Here is a 21,287-nt window from a genome sequence, read left to right as displayed (position 1 = left end):
TCTTTCACAACCAATTACCAACTTAACCAGAGATCTCAGTAGACTTGATGGCAGTCTTCTTGATCTCCTCCTTGGGAACAGTAACAATCAGCACCCCGTTCTCCATTATTGATGACTTTATCTTATCTATCTTCACTTCCAACTTGACCTTTTTCTGGAAGGCGAGGTGGGAAGAAGGGAGAGGGGAAGTAGAGCATGGTTTGAGTTTGAGCTGGTGCTTTCTAGAGGGTTCAGCTTGAGCTGTGCAATGATAAGCATGGTTTGAGTTTAGTTGGGGAAGGGACAGTTGGTTCTGGGCTTCTGTTTAGGCCCACAGCTCATCCCAGGTTACACAAGCAGCCATTCCAATTATCCATTGCTCAAGTTTTCAAAAACATTTCCAAAGTGGAAATTTCCATGGATCATGGTCCACAACTCCACATGAATCTGGGGCCTTAATATATTGAATATGTCGAATAAACAAATGCATTTTTCTTTATTTCTCTTTATTGTTATATTCTTTCAATTTCAATTTCTCATGCCCCATTTTTTTTTTTTTCTTCCTGTCTTCTGCGCAGTTTACATAATTGAGAGAAGAACAAGCTGATCAAGTGATCATCCACCTAATGTTTAGGATTATTACTTTACATTTATCTCTGGGTCTACATAATTAAGGAACTAACATACAAGAATTGAGGCTAATTCCTGTTACAACAGTACTGCTGTCATTACAATCTCTACCCTAAAGCCACATCTCTCTCTCTCTCTCCCTCTCTCAGGAGAGAAGTGACACTAGAGACACAAACTCGGAAGTAACCCTCCCTTTGGATCTGGTGTTAATAACAAAATGTTCAGGATATTTGCGAAGAAGTGTCAACAGGCCAAACCACGGCTTGCCTTTGGTTTCATGCGGAGGCCAATCATCTGATGTCAGGTACCTTCTCACTCTGCTGTGATGCCACACATTCCCATACTGTTCCATAAGCTGCAGCAAACAAAGTTAGAGAGAGAGCGGCATTGCTGTCTTATTTAGCTTAATGTCAGATTGATTATTATAACACCTTGGGACTGGAATCTTTTGAATCTATTTGAGTATCAAGTTTACCAAATTACAGACCTCGGAATGGAGTCTAGCCATAGGCATCCACTCTCCGGGCCCACAGAGATCTGACAAGACGTTAGCAACTGACGAAACCACATCTTTCTCTTCTAATTGCATCAGCTGCTGGTTATCTGTCTCTCTGTCACTCCTTGCTCTCGGTTCCATCTTTTTATCTACAAAAAAATTTCACAAAATTCCAACTCAAGGGATTGCAACCGTCAAACTCTTTTCATATAGGCAGAACACCAAGACAGCAATCAGGTACAGATGTGTAGTACAGTACAAAATGCAAAGTCTTTTTTTCTATTTTAATATTGTTTTGATCACTAAATAAAAATTTGAAGGTGCATGGAATAAGGAGTCAATTAAGCATTTCCCCAGTCAAGCACAACAAAAAGCTGGAAGGCATCTCTTCCCTTAAACTTCTTAGTTTAACACTAACAGTAAATAAAATATATATAAATAAAAAGAGTTAAACTAGGGCGTTCTTAAGCTCATCAATTCTTTGGTGAACGTAACTCCAAAACCTATCGGAATGACTTCAAATGACGAATCCAGACCGTTGAAACCTATCTACTTCACGAGGATGCGTTTATATGTCATATTTACAAATTTTCAAATTAATTTAGTATAATGTCAAGCAGTCGTAAAAAAAAAAAAAAAGGTTTATGAGTTAATTTTAATATGTTCATTTTTCATTATTTTTTTTAACGCTTGACTTTACACTTTAAATTAATTCAAAAAGTTATAAATTTGACATGTAAACACATCACTTGTGAAGTAGATCGGTTTCAACCGTTTGGATTTGTCATTTGAGGTCAATCCAATAGGTTTTAGGGTTAAGCTCCAAAGGGTTTGGTGAGCTTAAGAACACCTTAGTTCTACTCAATAAATAAACAAGGGAATGAACCAAACAAGAGCACAAGTAATTGAGTAGATTAAAAATACCAAACAAGCTGATTTCTTCCATGCCAGCACGGGGCACCCCATATGAAGCCTCAGCCTCTCTTGCCTTAAGCTTCTTCTTAACCATCATACCCCTAACAGCACCACCACCATGCCCGAGGCCAAGGCTATCTTCCCTGTTGCCTTCTCTCTCCTCAGGATCACTGTCCTCGTTGGAGAAGGTCTCATGAAACATGGGATGACGTCTCACTTGACCAAAGGATGGGGGTGGAACCACCACGGATGGAGGCAGCAGAGGCGCCGCTATCTGCCTGGCAGCTGCAAATGTGTCAAAGACTGACCGGGTTGGCAGGAGAAAGTAGAACCTGTGACATTCATAATTTTAGATTTATTCAGAATGTTTTTAGAGTAGGTGTAGATCCATATATTACTAGGCTTCTTTTTTGCTGTTCTTTCCCAAGTTCTAATATGAGATAAAATTTAAGTTGTATATGACTAAGCACCAGGAAAATGGAGAAAGGAGGGTTGTGATAGGCGTAGCGAGCCAACGTAAAATACAACCTTTTTATGGAAATAAAACTCTCACCTCCAGTTGGGTTTCATTTCTAGCCTACCCCAACTTGTTTGGGACTAAAGGCTTTGTTGTATAGGACTAAGTACCAGGGTCAGGGATCCTGAGAAAAGGAAGTGGCACCTATAGTTGGTGCTTTATTATGGTAATGCAAAGGCTTTATGTGCCAGACTTGTGCTTGAATACTTGCATGCCAAGGGTTCTTACTAGGTGCTGGTACTGTAATGGTACCACACACGAACAGGTACTGCCATACTAGTGACATGCATCCATACTTGCTAACTTCTACTATTAGTGTACAGGTTTAGTTGATCAGCAGTAGAAAACCGAAGTGAAGAGTGTTCTTTTTAAGTTTTTGCTGAATGCTTACATACCAGATACTGGTACTGTTCACAAACTGCACTCTTACATTTGGGCGCTTACTGTTAATCACTTGAGGGGTCCAGACAGTAAGTCCACATCCATACATAACTAGGTTCTTTTAGTCTCTTTTTTTATGCATTAACAAGAGATATTGGACTTAGCATTATAGTGTTATAGCCGCACACATGAGCAGGAAAAACAAAAAACCAACAAAATATGTACTCTGAAAGCCCGAGAAATGGACAGAAACAACCTCTCAAATGCCAATCAAACCCCAGCTTAAGATTCTCATGCGGCGCAAAACAACCAATTCTCAACTCTCCTAAGCTTAGCTCCAGTCCGGTTCCCCATGAACACTCGTCTATAACAAAAACCAGCTAGTGCTTGACTGAGGTACTCAAGCTTCAACAAAGACAAAATCATCTCTAAAATAACTTTTGAGTTCCCCTTTACTATCTCCTGTCAACTATCAGATCAGTCTGGTAATCTCTCTCTCTCTTTTTTTTTGTCTAACAAATAAGGAATTGAAGGCTAATACAGCTTCTTATGTATACAGTTATGTTTTCAGTATGAAATTCCTGAAATGTCACAACTTGAAATAGACACCTTTTCAATTGTTTATGAAAAAAAGGAGGAGGATTTTTGTGCAATCCACAAGCGGAATGGCCTAAAATGATACCCAAAAAATGTAAAGGGTGTTATTTGCCTTATGGTTGAAGCTGAGTGCCTCAGTAAAACCCTAATTGGGTTTCCCTCACAGAAGAGCTTCTTTAGGATCCGGGTTGGGGCCCAACTTGGGGGAGGCAAGAGGTTTTTTTTTTTTTAGCTTCCTGAAAGTGGGAATGGAGCTTTTGCTTCCATTTCTCTGATTCTTTTTCTGTTCTCTTTGTTTGTTGTAGGAAGAAGAGCGGAAAAGAAAGCGGCTCTGGTCTGGAGCTTGAACCTGTTTCCTTGTATTTTATTTATATTGCGGTGCAGATGCTTGAAATAGAATCAAAGGAAAACCCTAATTTGGATGGTTCAAATCAAGTAATCAATTAATCAAACCAAAACCCTAATATGGATGGCTGAAGATGAGTAACCAATGAAAATGGTCAAAAACCTAATTTGGACAGCTCACAGTAGGCAGGCAAACCAGCGATCAGAATCCATGATTTTGACGGCGCAAGACACCAATGAATCTAATAGTTATCCCAAAACCCTAATTTGCTTGAATTGGAGCAAAAAATCAAAACCAACAAACTAAAATCCTAATAAGGATAGCCCAAGACCACTCGAAGTAGCCACCCAAAAACCCTGATCATGAGGGCTCAAAACAAACCAAACCAAGACATTTCGAAAACCTAATTGGATGGCCCAATAAACCGACCAATGATGACCAGAAATCCTCTGAATCAAGAATTACACCTCAGTCTCTACCTACCATGAGTGGCATGAATAAGAATTCTTAATCATACCTCTTATCACCGATCTGAAGGAGATCCTGGCTGTCAAGCTTTATCGGAGCACTGCCAGGCAAATAAAGCACGTTCTCAACAGTGCAGCCATTCTTTCCAATGACCTCGAGGGCAAAGCGCTTGCGAGGGAAGTCATAGTAAATACGAGCATGGTGGCGTGAGATGTTCATGCCACCACCGAGGCTTGCCAGGTCAACATCCACACTGGACTTCTTTGAGTTGCGCCCCAGCATTATCGAGTATGTTTGCATGTAGTACTCGAAATCCTCCCCCTGTAACTTTGCAAATCCCACCTCCACAACTTCATCACCAATTGTTGTCATAGTTAACTTCAATTTTGAGGCCAGCCACAGCCCAAACCCACCCTATTCTATTGTTTGTGAAGTACCTTACCTAAAATAATTATTATAAGCACATTATACAATAGCAAATTGAACCCAAATAATTGAACCCAAATTGTATTTGCCAAACTAACCTTCAAGTTTGCAAAGTACCTTGTACCATAGCAAGCAATTGTCAGTCCATTGTTGCTACCATGGTCAGAAAATTCTAATGGTATTTTTCGGTCTATCTTCCAAACCGACTAGCCGCGTTTTGCGCGAAAAACCCTTGATCGGAGGGTGCTGTCGATTCTTCCTCCAATTGGTTTTTTGTTTGTCACTGTCTCACTGACTGTTCAGATTTGATTTTTGTCCGATTCTACAAAGTGGATGTGCTTAATGGATGATGATCGGAAGAGATATTTGGGTTTCGTTAATTCAAAAGGAAGAAAAGAAAGGATCCGATTTTAATAAATGGGCTGCTCTGGAAAAATCAATTTATCTGAGAAGTCTATATTGGGCCAGCTATTATTTTTCTCTTGAACTATTATATTTTTTTTCTTTCATTTAATTTAATTGAACTATTACTTTTTTCCATCAACTTCTATTTTTTTTTTCCATCAAATACATGAGGGGCAATAAGTGAATCTAGACCATTCTTTTAACTTGACACGAATCTCAAAGCGAACCCTTATAGTTTCTCCTGGCACTGGATTGTGAGTTTGATGTGGCTGAAATTAAGTTTGAAATGTTTCATATTTAATATTAGATTTCCATCATGAATAATTTTTAGGAGGTTTTGTTCATATACTATCATTTTTTTACGATAATATGTGCATTAGTTTTTTTTTTTTTTCTTTTTTTAGAAAGGCCTAGTTCTTAAAAAAAAAATCATTAGACATCCGTTAATTTATACATACAAAGCGCTTATGTATTAATTGTTTAAAATTAAGCATAGTCTATAGTATGATAATAGAAATAAAAAGTTTATGTTCTTCAAATTTTTAGTTCATAAAATTATAGTTTCTATCTGTCTTTTTATATGTGGGTAGAGATTGAGATGTACATTAATATTTGGCTAGAAATTAGAACCAGAAGAACTAAAAGTTGAAGAATATACATTTTTATTTTGTTGCTATAATCATAATATATAGCTATGCTTGCTATGTAAAAATGATAAAATATATAAGCACTTTAGATATATGAACTAAATGATGTACACAGTTTCAAAAATAATTGAGAACTAGCCTTTTTACAAATACTTATACTAGTTATATATATATATATATATATATATATATATAGAGTACGGCTAACGCGCTTCCTCTAGCATATGGGCCGAAATGCTTCCGGTGGAAATTTGAAATTTCAAAATCCAAAAAGTCGATCTGAACCGTTCATCTTCTTCTCCATATTAATATCTGCTTGGAGACCAAATTTTACATTTTTCTGAAATTTTTTACTATTTATTAAGCCACTTTGAAAATTGCTGATCCAACGGTGGCTTACCAAACAGTAAAAATCAGAAGCTACCGTTGGATCAGTGATTTTCAAAATGGCTTAATAAATAGTAAAAAATTTCAGAAAAATGTAAAATTTGGTCTCCAAGCAGATATTAATATGGAGAAGAAGATGAACGGTTCAGATCGACTTTTTGGATTTTGAAATTTCAAATTTCCACCGGAAGCATTTCGGCCCATATGCTAGAAGAAGCGCGTTAGCCGTACTCTATATATATATATATATATATATTATTGGAAAAAATTACAATGTTTGAAACTAACTTCTCTAAAAGAAAAATTTGTGATAGAGATTTAATTTTAAATATGAACATTCGGTACTTGTGAAAAAAATACAGTAGTAAATACAAAGAATATAATGGTAAGTAAATTGTAAACAAATTAATCTACTTCGAAACAAGAAGAAAAAACATATACAAATTAAAAATATTGGTTACATCCAATCAGCAGAAACTACAATATAAAATCTATGAAATCTATTATTATATATACATAAATAAATAAATCAAGAGTAGTAAACTTATATGTGTGTATAAACTCTAAATTATCTAAATACGCAACGAAAAATAAATGCAGTTGGTTAAATTTATATAGTCTTGTTATTGTAAAAAAAAACAATAGTTAGAACTTAGAAGAAAAGATATATTCTGTGTGGTGCACTGGTGCTCGTATTCAGTATTCCTAAAAAGGAACCGACATTATTACATCAGTCGTATCGCAAACTCGAATGTTATCCAAAATACTTTTGTGTTAGTAGTAAAAAAATAAAGTCTGCTGAAAGTACAATTTGTTCATAAAATGTTCATAGATTGAGAATCTGGGTAAATAATAATAACTCCTTCCATGCACTTTCTGTAACAGTTCGAAGAAACAGACGATTTTTAAAAAAAAATAATAATAAGGTACTAATTCAATACAATGCAAGTATAAAAGGTAAAAGAAAGATACTTGATGGAATTAATTTTTAATTCTCAAGACAATAAAAACGGAATAGTATATACTTGATAAACATTGGCGCACTAAACTAATCTTGTTCAAATATCTGGTGTCTTTCATATCTCAATCGTACTTCATATTTTTATATCTATTTTCAAAATCTAGATAATTGATCCGATCCTTCGACATCACATGATCTCCATATTAAAATGTTCTCAGTGAACAAATTTTATATTTCTTAGAAATTGTTACTATTATTTTAAATGAGTACAAAATCAATGTTTTTTTAATGACCCGGAATCTTTTGAAAAAAACAATAGTAAAAAAAAAAATCAGAAAATATAAATTTTGGTCTCCAAGCACATTTTAATATAAATGTCATATTGAACGGTTCAAATTGATTGTTTGAACTTTACAAAATCTGATAATTTTTATTTATGTTAATTTTCAGAAAATTATAGATATGAAAGACAGTTAATAAGAGTAAAATAATAATATCCTAAAAACAAAAAACAAAATTAGTCAGCATTTACGAATAAATTAAAATTGAAGTTTGAAATTATTTTTGGAAAAAATTCAATATTAACCAAAATGCAGACATTGCACGCGGATCGTTCATAAATAGCACACAAATAATATTTGCGCACTCTTTTTTGGTGCGCAGACAAAACTTGTATTCCAAATTGTTTTTTTTTTAATATATAAATTGAAGTTTTAATACGAGTGTATAAAGCATCCATGTTTTATCAATAATTTTACAATGAAATATTAATGCATTGTTGCTGGGATTAACCAGTGTATAAATCATCCGTACGTTATTGATGATCCCAGTGTATAAATCATCCGTACGTCATTGATGTTTTGTAATAATACGTGGATGCATTTTTTTCTAAAACTTTAAACAGACGTAACTTTTGATAAGATATTTTAGCATATGACCTCAATTCAGAAAGCTTGCATAGCGATGGAGGGCATGATGTCAAGAGCATAGCAGAAAAGTTGACAGAGTCTAAAGAAAAAAAAAAACGTCAGTTCATACCTCAAAAATTATACTGAAACTTATTTGAATTATTAATAACACACACAAAAAAAATGTTCAAATTATTAACAATACACGTACAAAAAAATTGAGGAGGGATCAAGTTACCACAACTATTTTTTACATTTTCAAAAGTCCAAATCGTCGATCCAAACCATTAGATGTGATCTTTATAATAAGATGTGCTTGGAAATCAAATTTTACATTTTTTGAAATTTTTTTACTATTTATTAAGATGGGTATAAAATTCAATGATCTGAATTTGACTAGTTTTTGTACTCATCTTAATAAATAGTAAAAAGATTCCAAACAATGTAAAATTTGGTCTCCAATCACATTTTATTGTAGAGATCACATTTAACGGTTTGGATTGACGATTTGGACTTTAAAAATGTAGAAAATGGTTATGATAACTTGTTGTAACTTGATCCCTCCTCAAAAAAAATAGTTAGTCTCGCTAAAACTATTTATAATTACTATTTATTTATACACATGAGAATTAGTCTTTGTTCTAGTAGCAAAGACAAATGGTTTCTATGTAAGAAGTCATGAGTTTGAAACCCAGATGGAGAAAATTATTTGTCATAATAACAAAGGTATTAAATAGTTGAGTGGCTTAACCTCCAACTTTTACTCCAAAAAAAAAAAATTATCCAAATTAAACTTAAAAAAAAAAAAAAAAAAAAAAAGAGGTGACCAAATTGTGTGTAGGCATTATTTGCGTGCTGACTCAGGACTGCACAGACAATGCATACGTTTTAACTAACATTGATTTTTTTTTCCAAAAAAATGACAACTTTTATTTTTTATTTTTTTAAAATGTTAACTAAAAAAATTAGGAGAAAAAAGTACAATAAAATGAATAAAATTAAACGAAAGAAACAAAATTCCATATAATCTTCTTCCTCTTAATTAAACGGCCCACTAAAATTCCTTTTCCTCAGCAGCCCATTTATTAAACATCAACAATCGGATCCGTATCCTCCCAGGTACCTGACTCATCACAATTGAAACGGACGGACCAGATTTACTCTCAGTCGGTTTTCCTCAGAATGAGGGGGGGAGCAGTATTATTTTTTCTTTGAGATTCGTGCCAAGTTAAAAAGGACAATTTTGGACCATCCGATTCAATTGTACTTAGTCCGGTAACCTGAGAGGATGTGAATTCCATCACATCTTCTTCCTCTTGATTAACAAAACCCAAATCTCTCTTCCGATCATAAATCAATCACATTCACATCCACCTTTTGCTTTTGCCCCTGAAAAGAATCAATCGGTAAAAAATCAAATCTGAACAATCAACAAGGAAGAATCGGCGTAACTCGGACGGTGAGTCTCTACCGATTCAACCGTTGTTTTGTCAAACAACAGCATTGGAAGAATCGTAGGCTAACCATGTGGTAGCAGCAATGTACTATTGCTTGCTATGGTAGAAGGTTCTAATTTCAAGTAAGGTACTTCACTGAGGAGAAACGGTCAAAAATTGCAATTGCCTGTGTACGCAGTTATAATTGGAAAGGGTGTTGTGAAAATAGCTATAACTGAGGGGCTTAGTTACAAATGGGGGTGTTAGGAGAGAAGGGTTCAGTGTGGTGCTTCTGCTCGGGTGGAGGCGGTCGATCGGAGAGAGTCAAAGGCAGTATTTACATAGCCAAGGGGCCTGCCATTGCCTCCATTTGTGGTAAAACTGGAGAGGATAGAAGCAGACGGTGCGGTACTGGGTTCATGATACACCGGGGTCTCCTTCTGACCACACACACCAATATACCATCTGTTGCAGTGGCCGAGGCAGGGTGTGAGGTCCGGCTTGGATTTGGGAGAGTGGCAGCTCGGCTTGTACCTCAAAGGTGATTTTTTTAGGAAGAATTCTTTTTCCCTTTTTTTTTTTTTTTTTTAAAAATGTGGATATTTTAGTCTCTTTTAGGTAGCTTTTGTCTGGATAGCTTGGTAGGATTTTTTGATGAATAGTTTGGTTGGATTAACATGGGTTACAATACTTGCTTCTCATAAACAGCTTATCTTATAAATACAGAGGGAGAGGGAGAGGTACTTTTTTGACATCCACGCACCTGACAAAATTGTTATCAGAACCAGAAAACTAAACTTGTAGAAATATTTCTATGATTAGATAGGCTGTGTAGAAAATTTGATTAAATTTGAAACCACTCCATTGAGCAATTTGAGTAATTAATGGTTAACTTTTATTGGTATTTGATCATATTGACTAGATGATTATCAAATTTCATTAGATTTGTTACATGGCCTATTTAAATGATAAAATATTACATCTATGATTTTAGTTTTTTTATTTCTATGAATGCTGATGCTGGTAGTCATGGTTGTCAAATAAGTATGTAGTCAATATATCCCTTCTGGTCAATAACACGATTGTGCTTATTACTCGAACTAATATACTTTGTACATGTTATAAACACATTCTAAGACTCAGATTGGATAAGAATGAGCTTTACTAATCTTGCTTGGTTTGGTCTTCAAGCAAAGTTACTATAATCATCAGCAGTAGATATATAGCATTTATCTAAATCTCCACATTAAAGTCAGCAACACCATATTTTTAATTTTTTTTAGGAATGTTATTAATTAGACTAGCTTGTGCATGTATTAGTATTGGGCAGTATGTATGATACTTGAAATTGTTCATATGGTAAGCCTTGTTTTATCGTTGCACTAATCTGTTGGCCTTGACAGAAATTAAGTCTCCTTTGTATGGTTGCACTAGCTACCATTTGTTATACCTTACAAAAGTAAATTTATCGTAAATGTACCATGACCTCAATTTATTTGCAGGAACATATATTAGCCCTACTAATTCTCTCTTGTATTCTATATAGGTTCTTCATCACAAGCTCAATCTTGGACCTAACCATAGTTGGGCTTGACCCGGCCGATTCTGACACAACCGCACAATACATCAAAACCGGGTTCACCACAACCATCGACCTTGGTAATATCACATACCTTCTGGGTCACACCAAGCCCAGGAATGACCTTACTATCGACGAGGGCAAAGTTGTTATTTCCACTGACAATCTGATAAAGCTCTCAACTGATGGTGTCTCCTTCTCTGCTGGCTCGGCCGGTTTTGACATGCATGGAAACCTGGCCTTCATGCTATGTGACCCCATGAAGCTCGCTACCTCACCCATGTGCCGTACCGGTAACAGTGCTGGTGTAGGTTCATGTGCCTATTCTCTCTCTAGGAAGGACCTTCCCATGCAGTTTGGCATCCCTGTACCGGTAATTCTCGACTGGTTGCGCCAGCACTGGAAAGGGAGCTTGGATGATGTTAGCAATCCGAAGCTGACCCCACCCCTCAGGTTGGTCACCACTGGAGAGGTCCAGGGTACCGGACCAAAACATGAAAATGGAGAGTCCAGCTCATCCAATCCTAGGGTTCAGCTACTGGATATAAACTTCCCTCCTCGGCCTGCGCTGGCACCGGCACTGGCTGCACCTACGTCAATTTTTCTCCCTCTCCCCCTTAAACATATGCTGTCTGAAGGAAGCCATAATAATAACTTGTATAAAAATGATGATACTTTAAGCACAAGTGTGAGCCCAGGTCCAGGTCTGAGTCCATCTAGGCCTAGATACGTACCGAGCCCTAGCAGAAGTGAGGTAGAATCAAACCAAGAGGCCAATTGTTCTCCAGTTTATTCAGATCTTGGTCATGAAAGATACTATGATGATGGGTTCAATTCTGGAGATGACGAGACCATGTACTCAGCTGAGACAATGGAGAGCCGAAACATACCAAGCCCCAGAAAAGCTCCTTGCAATTCTAGGGTTAGTGTTGGAAGGAGTCAAAGTTGTGTGAATGGTACCAGATGGAGCTCCCCTGGGAGTTCAGCAGTGATTAACAGTAATAGCAATAATCGTAGAGGTGCACTGACAAAACAAACTAGCTTGGTATCTGTAAGGCGAACAAACTCACAAACCGGTACGCAGAGAAGCCATGATTTCCTTAGTCCAACTGTTGCATCTTCTATGAAAAAAAGAAATTCGGCTGAAGAGCAAAAACCTGCCAGGGGGAAACAAGTTGGAAATCAAGGCCCCTCTAGGTGGTTGTGATACAAATCATTTTGATTATAGTTAATATGAAACATTGCAATATATACACCACTGTGGCTTGACATTTGGTGTTAATTAATATTTTTCCAGTTTTTAGGAATTTCCTGTAGATGACCATTTGTTGCATTGAAGAGAGTTTAGAGATTTTTTAAGTGATTTTGTGGTTGTTTCTTTGGGCCTTTTTGTATTGATGAGCATAGTGGAGCATTTTTTGTTGTATGGTTAACATAGCTACGATCTTTCAGTACATTGATTGAGTATATTTTTCTGAATGTTGTGTTACTTTTATAATTCATACCTTGGTCGTTTCATTTATAATAAGCTTCTTCTTTTTTTTCATTGTGGTTCTAACATTGCACTGTTGTGGCACTGAATCTTATTTCATTTGAAATTAAATATGAAAAAAATTATATAAATTTTGAGGTATAAGGAGGGTCTTTGGATTCATCTTTTGGACTCAAAAAGCAAAAATAAAATAAAAAAGACAGAAATCTCAATAAATCTTGTTCAATAAAATAAAAAAGACAAAAATAATTCTTGCCAAAGTTCACCATGCTTTCCTTATTTGCACCATTTTTATATCTGAAATTTTAAATTCCGACCTGAAATCCAATTCGGAATTAAATATTCAAGTCCGGCCTATTTATAATTTGATTTTATAAATCAGTAATATACTAATTACTAAAGTACAGGTGACAGGTAATGCGTGGCCTTCAAAGTCATTAGCCTCAAATAATTAATAGACAAAGCGGCCAAGCCTCGCCAAAAAAGAATAAAGGTAAAAGACTAGCGACTGGGGAGGTATCTAATCTACCTCCTACAACTCTCAAATAGTAATTGTCAAATCCCTAACAAAGACAACTCAAATTAGATCAAAGTCCGGATTGGAAATTGTTTTTTATTTTTTATTTTTTTTACTTGGGGCAGTGGGGACTGGTACTTATTAATTCTGAGTCAAAATATTGACAGAATTATTTTGAGTTTACATAGCGCATAATAATTAGGGAACGACTAACTGTACCCCCATATCAGTTCCCTAAACGTCTCCCGCACTAAAAGACAAATAACTTTCGACAGGGGACCACTAACTAACTCCAACATCTGATATGGGGGTATTTATACTCTGAGTTAATAGTTAAAACGTATAGTATTCATACCTACGAATGTATAGTATTCATACTTATTATCAAAACCATTCGTCATATGTAAACACAAGCTAGAGGGGACCAGTAACGACCAGGGAGACCGCTGACGTCTTGTGACAGCCTGGATTGGGGACCGCAACCGTCTGAAAATGACATTTGTCAAGATTGAGGACCACTACAGCGAATCTATATATTATTCATGTTCGCACAGAATATATGCTACAAAGTTTCAGTATAGCAAGCTATACCTTTTAAACCTTTGTTATACTCTGTCAAATCAGATAGCAAGTGCACTATCCTATCGATGAGTATGCTCAGGTATCGATCCACAGGGACGGAAGAAAATGACCGGACTCGTCTTAAAATTACTTGAGATTCTAGAAGTGAGAGAAATTGGTTTGGTTTGGTTCTTAACAATTCTAATGATTTATGACAAGTTTAAAAGACAATAAAAAGAATTAAAGTTGTTTTCAATTGATAAAAAGGCATTTCCAGGGTTCAGATTTCATTTCTGTTCAGCCCCGAGGCATACGGCCCGTAGGGGACCTCGAGTTAATGCTGGAGCTACTGTTTTCTGCGTTGATGCTAATGTTTAGGGTTTCTATCGACCAGATCTAGATACCTAACCTCAACTTTCGCATTTTGGCCTAGTACCCGATTACCAGACTCAAATACTTCCCTCTTAGATGCGTTAAACCTCAACTTTCGCATTTTGGCCTAATTTATCCAAGTTACTTGTTGGTTTACTAAAAGTATCCAAGGACTTTCGTCTCAAGGAAAGTTTCACCTTTCGGGTACTCCTTGGTTTCACCCTACTTCATATACTTTATTCGGTTGGATTAAATGTCATAAACTTGGCTCATAACACTTAGATGTGCGCATTCATCTAACGGGATGACTAATCAATTCAAGCAAGCACAAATAAAGCAATCAAAATACTACTCAACAAGGTAAAAACAAAGCATTCAACACAAAATCCAAGTAGCATACAAACAAAACCAAACTAGAAACTACATCTTAACCCTAGAAACAAAGTAAATTAGCTACTCATGTTCATAAGATAACACAAATAACAAGAAATAAAAGAGTTCATGACAAAACAGTGGAGAAATCTGAAGATCCGTTGCAAACTCGCGTTTTTCCCTTCTCTTCCTCTTCTCCTCCTCTTGTCTTTTGCTCCAAGAAAGGTTGTCCAAGTTCCAGTGGTGAATCCCCCCTTTTTTTGGTGTGAAAATATCTCATTTAATGCCCTAGATCGCACCCCCAGAGGCTTCCTTTTCGGCCTCCTTAAATTATGCTCATTTCAGATTCCAGCTGGATTTTCCGAATTAGCGCCCTACGGGCCGTATGGGACCCCGTACGGGCCGTATGCCTGTGCTTTGTCTTGGAGACTTTGTGCCTCTGTTGTGGAACCTTCTGTGTGGTTGGGCAGATCTTGTACAGCCCGTAGGGAATGTCATACGGGCCGTATGAAAAATTGTCAGATCTAGTTTTTCGCCATTTTTCCTGCAAAATACCAAACAAAGCATAGCAGTACCACATTTCATCGAAATATAAGTAAAAAGTCCACACTTATAGGCTTTAAAGCACAGGTTTTAGTGTAAATCAGGGCTGTAATTTAGACATAATATGGAGATATCAATTCATATCTAACTAAAGAAGTATTCATATCTAAACAAATGAAGTATTCATATCTAAACAAATGAAGTATTCATATCTAAACAAATGAAGTATTCATACATGTTTGAAATAATTTATACAATTCAAAATTTAAAGTCAGACCCTTCTTCTTGAACACCTCTTCTAAGAAATATTCATATCTAACTAATGAAATATTCATACATGTTTGAAATAATTTATACAATTCAAAGTCAGACCCTTCTTCTTGAACACCTCTTATAAGAAATATTCATATCTAATAACATGAATGCATATCTTTCTTTTCTTCTTTTTTGACAAAAGTGGTATTTTACCACCGATTTCATTACGAAACAAAAAGTTTATACAACATGTCCAAAATAAAGCGCTAGCATACAATCCATCGACACCTAATAACCAAAAAAGTTTTAAAAAAACAAACTAACAACAAAAACATACTAGCATAACATGAAATAGTAATACTAAATGGAATTAGAAATTGCTATATCATTAGAAGAGGAGGCACTAGCTGATGAAGATGAAATACTTGGCAGAAGGCCAACAGCACAATCAATAGCATCAATAACGGCTCTGTCACTCAAATAATCAGCTAGGTCCAACCCTTCTAAATCAAGACCGGGGTCCTCGTCTAAATCCAGCGGGGAGCTGTCTTGGTCCTGTGCATCCGTGCCAGATAATACTAACAGAGGCCCTATATGAGGCAAAGAAGAAACATCAAAAGGTATAATCATAGATAACTTGAAAAAAGAATTATCTAAGCACGACTTACACCAAAATGAAGTTAAAGTAATAATAGAAGCAGCTACAGACCTAATAGAAGGTATAGGAGAATTTTGAAAACAAATCTTATTTCGTGTTAACCATACAATCCAAAGAGTTGCAGCCCTAATCAGTTCCACTAGTAGTGAATCATTTAATGGAATCCAATAATCGAAATACCAAAGATCAGTGATGAACCATAATTTGATGCATTATTTGACACACGGTTGAGCCCAAAATTTACCTTAATTATCATGTTTTGTTGTATTTTATTTATCATTTCGTTTAATTTTAGTTAATGTTAGTCAAGACACAAGATACTGCTCAAGTTGTTAATTATTGCAAAATTGGAGCACGAAACCACGCGATTTGCATGTGCACAGAAGATCAAGAATATCAAGCCGAACGAAGAAACAAATTGATCCATGATATCTTGACTATTTGCTGCTAATTAATGCATTTAATTTGGCTGCCGAATCAATTGATACCAATTAATCATATCCGACGCATACTTGCTGCATTTGAAACATGGAAAATTAAGGAACTTGATTGCTGGCCAATTGTGCGCACTTAATTATTACCAAAATTTGATTGGATGAAAAGACCTGATATATATTGGGCTCTGTACGAAATGAGAGATCATCTTGATTTTAGCTTTTTTCATTTTACACTTTGATTTATTCTTTGGGAGAGCTCGGCGGGAGGAAAACAAAAGGAGGGAGGCTCGGCCAGAGACAAACCGAAAGCAAAGGAAGGATATTTGACTAAGGGAAGTTTTCCTTGTTATTTTATTTTTCTGATTTTAATGAAATCAAATATGATTTGTGCTTGTGTTGAAAGTATGCTTAGCTAAACATTTTATCTAGGGATATGGGAGTAACTTGATACTTTTGTTATGTTAATTTAATTGTTTGAATTTTATTTGTGGTTGTGATGTTGATTTGTTCATGAATGCTTGAATGATTTGTTTAGTTATTTCTTATTTTATTAAGGGATCCGCTAATAATAAATTGAGACCGAAAGGAGAAATTTATATTAGAAGTACTTTTTAAAATAGCAATAGTTATGCAAACAATTTTAGGTAAATTTGGTGATGGACCGAAAGGAGAAATTGAATTACTAGAACAACGTAAACAAACTTAAGTACTCGGAGCTACGAGAGTAGTCCAAAAGGCTTTTAGGAAAAACACGGGTTATCAAATAGCTTAATGGGTTTAGATTAAAACTGGTAAGCCACGAACGTAGGAGACCTATTTAATCTAGATACGGTGTGAAGCCGCGAAAGTGGATAAACATCTACCTTAGGATAACACCCCCTCAATAATTGCAACCCAAATATTAGAAAAACAATTGGAAATACATAATTAAAAGTATCATAGTGAAATCATAACCCTAGATATCCATTCTCTCTGGTATTTCTCATCATTTTCTGTTTCTGGAATTTATTTTGCATTCTGTTAATTCAAGTTGCATTTAGATAATTCAATCTGCATTCTGTCTGGAATTCAGGCCGAGGTTCTGGAATTTAGTCTGCATCAGTTTATAATTCATTCTGCATTTAGTTAATTCATCCAGCATTTTTATTTTAGTTTAAAAGAAAACCACTCAATATTTGCTTGTCTAGATTATTGAAAATCGGTAAGCCAGTACTTACAATACCTCTCTGTGGTTTGATACCCAAATTACTAAGCGATAAGGTCGTGCGCTTGTGACCGAATTGTATTGGGATTAGAAATTAAATTGTTAAGCTACCAAAAATACATCAATCAGACACCTTAGTACAATTAAAAAGAAAGTTGTTATGGTTACCAATTCAAGACCATAAAGAAGAAATAAAAGGACAAGTAACAAAGAGGTGATCTACAGTTTCTAGGGCACCACAGAAAACACAATCAACAGTAACATGCCAACCCCTTGATTGTAAATTGCATTTAGTAAGTATTTTATCGTGCCTAAGTAACCAAACAAAAACCTTAATCTTAAGTGAAATCTTTGCCTTCCAAAGAGTATTGTAAATACTAGTTGGAACACCTCTAAAGGACAACCAATTATAGAGAGAATTTACAGTAAAAAGACCAGACGAATTCCATCTCCATAATAATATATCAGGACATGATGAATTTAATGAATAAGAAGAGAAAAGACCTAAAAGTTGTAACCATTTAAAAAATATAATACCAGTTAATTGTCTATTAAATTAGAATGAGGAGGGGAAATTAGTGAACACACCTGCTACAGTGATATTAGGGTTAGAAATAATTCTAAAAAGATTAGGGAAAGAATAATATAAAGCACAACTGTCATTGCCATGCCATCTATCGAACCAAAAAGAAGTATTGGAACCATCGCCTACAACCCTACTAATACCTATATCAAATATTTGAGTAAGATCTAAAATACTAGACCAAAAAGATGAAAAACTATTAGAATCTAAACCATTGAGGTTATATTTGTTAGTTTGTAATAATCTAGAAGTCAATAATACGATAATTTATCATAAATCTTTGTTCATGAATTGAATGCTTATTTATATATCATTTTGTTGCCTTGAGTATTATTGCATTTATGGATCATTTTGAGTTCATGACTGAAATTGTGAAACTCCATAATATAGATGATATATACTCTTAAAATGTCACTGACCAAGGTAATTAGCAAGAACACTAATTACCGCTATAAGGTTAGTATGTGGATTAAAAGATGGTTAAGTTTTACAAACCACCTGACACGAGATGTCATTTTAATCACATAGATACATGTTCTAGGAACATGGTATTTGACAGACCCCGAATGAAATATTAAATAGAATTGTGTTCGTGTCATTTATGTTTTCATTCAGTGTCAAGTTCTACAGTATGAGGTATTTATCGTTCCCACTAAGAAATATGTATGTGTAAGTGTTATCTAACGCTGTCCGTAAAAAGTAGTCATAACGGTAGCATTTCCATATGTATAACTTAGCTGAGGAAGTGATAGTCTGCCAAGAATACTATTTGTCCTTCGTATCTCTATACGAGCTATAGCATCACTGGGCCCCTTAGTAGAGTTAGATTATCTGCATGCGGTATAATTACAAGAGTAATTATATTTGATAATCTACTCAAGATCAAGAAAAGATACAGTTAGCAAGGATGACACACATCTACCTTGAAACTGATCTGATAGCTATGAGACAGAAGAACTGACACAAGTAAATTGTTTACTGGATCGTGATATTGTACAGTACATCATCATTTGTGTAATTGGATGGTCATAGTGTATACTGCCAGATGCCTCATATGATTATAGAAGTTAAAACAGTTTTAACTCTATTTACCAACATAACACAAATCCTATTGGGTCACACCATATAGGAGCTAATCGGACAATCTTACTGATTAATTATAAATTGATTATAATTAATATTAAGATGGTTATAATTAATTATACGTGATATAATTAAATTATAAATGTCATATAAAATTGACAAGCAGAAACAACGGTTAATTTATAAACGTACATGTTACGTTGTATAAAAGTTACCGAACAATAACCGAAAAGAAATATAATTGTACATGACAATTATATATATATTTGATTTGGAATTTTAATTGTTAATTATGGATTTGAATTATGGATTTAAAAGCCCAAAATAATCAAAGCCTTAATTAGGATTAAAAGCCCAAAGTCAAAGCCCAAAATCAAAGCCTTTTACTATTCATGCCTTAATGGGCCAAGGGCAAAATGGTCTTTTCACCATGGTGCCGACCTCTCCATGTGCTTTGCAAGGTGGCATGTGAGGTGGAAGGGGTATTTTGGTCTTTTCACATATTAAAGCATGAGGTGTCAAGGGTTTTTGGTAAATAGATTTGTTTTGAGGAGTATTTCGGTCTTTTGCGAACCTCCTCAAAACCTATAAATAGAGGGGTGAGGGTGAAAGAGAAAATTACTAATTCACGTGTTAATCTGATTTCTTCGTTAATCAGAATTTCTCTCTTCCTCGGTTTCGGTTATTACGAGATTCGGAAATAATATATTTTTGCAAACTCTGCGGTATTTCTGGTTTTGCTTTTGGCGAAACGGAATAACTTTGAGTCATAAATATATTTATTTTTTCCCTTTTTTGGTGAATAGTGTTTTTGCAGAATTCCGCGGTTTATAGTATTTCTGGCAAAAGAAATAAACCGCTCTCTGGTTAGTCCTGGTGGATAACCAATAGAGGTATCACACGTGTGATACTCCGAGTCGATTCCTTCCCTGGTGTAGCTCTTCTCGCTCGGTCTGCATTCCAACTGTGATTTGGAAATAAGGTATAAATTGTTATATTAATCTATTTAATTGGTAAATAGATTTAATGCTTTAGAAAATCAATTATGGAGTAGATCTGTAAATAGGATTAAACGGATCTTCTTGATTCATTTAATCCGTAGCTTAAGGTAGATGTAAAATTTTTTTTTTTACTCTTTCCGCACCTTAAGCTAAATCAATGGGTTTGAACCGTCAAAACCCCAACAATATTTGGCAATGAGAATTGATTTCCACTTCCCATCAACAGTTGGATCTTTAAATCTAAACCACCATTTAGCTAAGAGGGAAATATTCATGTAATTTAGGTTTAAAACACCTAAGCCCCCATGATTTTTAAGCAAACAAACAATTGACCACTTAATGATACGATATCTCTTCCTTCCAGGGGTACCATTAGACCAAAGAAATCTTTTCCTAATTATATCAATTTTATTCCTAATGGTGACAGGCATTCTATAAATTGATAACCAATACAAGGGCATAGATGTCAAAACAGAATTTAATAACGTTACCCTACCTCCAAGAGATAATAAAGAACCTTTCCAAGTTTGTAATGTTTTCTCTATTTTGTCAACTAAAGGAAACCAATCAGAAACAACTAGTTTTTTCCAGTGTAAAGGAACTCCTAAATATGTAATTGGCAAAGTACTTATTTTACAATTTAATTGACTAGCTAAAAGAGAAGTTTCCTGAGTGGATAAATTAAGGGGAATAAGTTCACTTTTATCAAAGTTAATTTTCAAACTAGACAATTTTCAAAGCCTAATAAAAGAAATTTCAAACGTTCAACCATAAGGGAATTAGCCTCTAAAAATAATAAAGTGTCATCGACAAAGTGTAGATTCAAAACCTTAATGTTAGTACCTAAGCCAGATAGTAGGCCAGCCGACTGAGCCTTACTTAAAATCCTACTAAGAGCATCAGCAACAAGATCGAAAAGAAGAGGGGACAAAGTATCACCTTGCCTAAGACCCTGTTTACAATGGAAGTAGTCACCTAATTCTCCATTAAACGAAATACAAGTCCGTCCACTTCGTAAGATATCACCAATCCAATTAATAAAGAGATTACCAAAACCTCTAGTAGCTAATACCTCAAGTAAAAAATTCCAATTAACCTTATCAAAGGCTTTCTCAAAGTCAAGTTTGAGAA

General features: G+C 35.2%; 2 protein-coding genes across 2 annotated transcripts; one reads left to right on the top strand and one right to left on the bottom strand.

Annotated features, from left to right (window-relative positions):
• Nucleotides 1-608: 608 nt before the first annotated feature.
• Nucleotides 609-5,111, bottom strand: FHA2 (SMAD/FHA domain-containing protein). The gene is made up of 5 exons (XM_078320140.1): nucleotides 4,873-5,111; nucleotides 4,379-4,771; nucleotides 2,030-2,352; nucleotides 1,097-1,254; nucleotides 609-964 (listed from the first exon to the last, which is right to left on the bottom strand). The coding sequence occupies exons 2-5, from the start codon at nucleotides 4,699-4,701 to the stop codon at nucleotides 755-757; spliced, it is 1,014 nt and encodes a 337-aa protein (XP_078176266.1). The 5' UTR covers nucleotides 4,702-4,771; nucleotides 4,873-5,111; the 3' UTR covers nucleotides 609-754.
• A 4,261-nt stretch (nucleotides 5,112-9,372) lies between these two features.
• LOC144569836 (uncharacterized) lies at nucleotides 9,373-12,580 on the top strand. The gene is made up of 2 exons (XM_078320310.1): nucleotides 9,373-10,040; nucleotides 11,046-12,580. The coding sequence occupies exons 1-2, from the start codon at nucleotides 9,754-9,756 to the stop codon at nucleotides 12,283-12,285; spliced, it is 1,527 nt and encodes a 508-aa protein (XP_078176436.1). The 5' UTR covers nucleotides 9,373-9,753; the 3' UTR covers nucleotides 12,286-12,580.
• The last annotated feature ends 8,707 nt before the right edge of the window (nucleotides 12,581-21,287 follow it).

The sequence above is a fragment of the Carex rostrata genome, chromosome 18 (assembly GCF_964058835.1).
Source record: "Carex rostrata chromosome 18, lpCarRost1.2, whole genome shotgun sequence".
Lineage (NCBI taxonomy): Eukaryota > Viridiplantae > Streptophyta > Magnoliopsida > Poales > Cyperaceae > Carex > Carex rostrata.
Note: the sequence above shows the minus strand (reverse complement) of the source record. Positions and strands in the feature narration are given on the sequence as shown.

What these genes read in the sequence shown, in the direction of transcription:
- LOC144569836 (XM_078320310.1), top strand. Translation starts at nt 9,754, where the DNA reads ATGGGGGTGTTAGGAGAGAAGGGTTCAGTGTGGTGCTTCTGCTCGGGT. An exon ending in GCTCGGCTTGTACCTCAAAG is followed by an intron (nt 10,041 to 11,045) that starts GTGATTTTTTTA and finishes TATTCTATATAG; the next exon opens with GTTCTTCATCACAAGCTCAA.
- FHA2 (XM_078320140.1), bottom strand. Translation starts at nt 4,701, where the DNA reads ATGACAACAATTGGTGATGAAGTTGTGGAGGTGGGATTTGCAAAGTTA. An exon ending in CTTCAGATCGGTGATAAGAG is followed by an intron (nt 2,353 to 4,378) that starts GTATGATTAAGA and finishes TGAATGTCACAG; the next exon opens with GTTCTACTTTCTCCTGCCAA. An exon ending in GGAAGAAATCAGCTTGTTTG is followed by an intron (nt 1,255 to 2,029) that starts GTATTTTTAATC and finishes ATTTTTTTGTAG; the next exon opens with ATAAAAAGATGGAACCGAGA.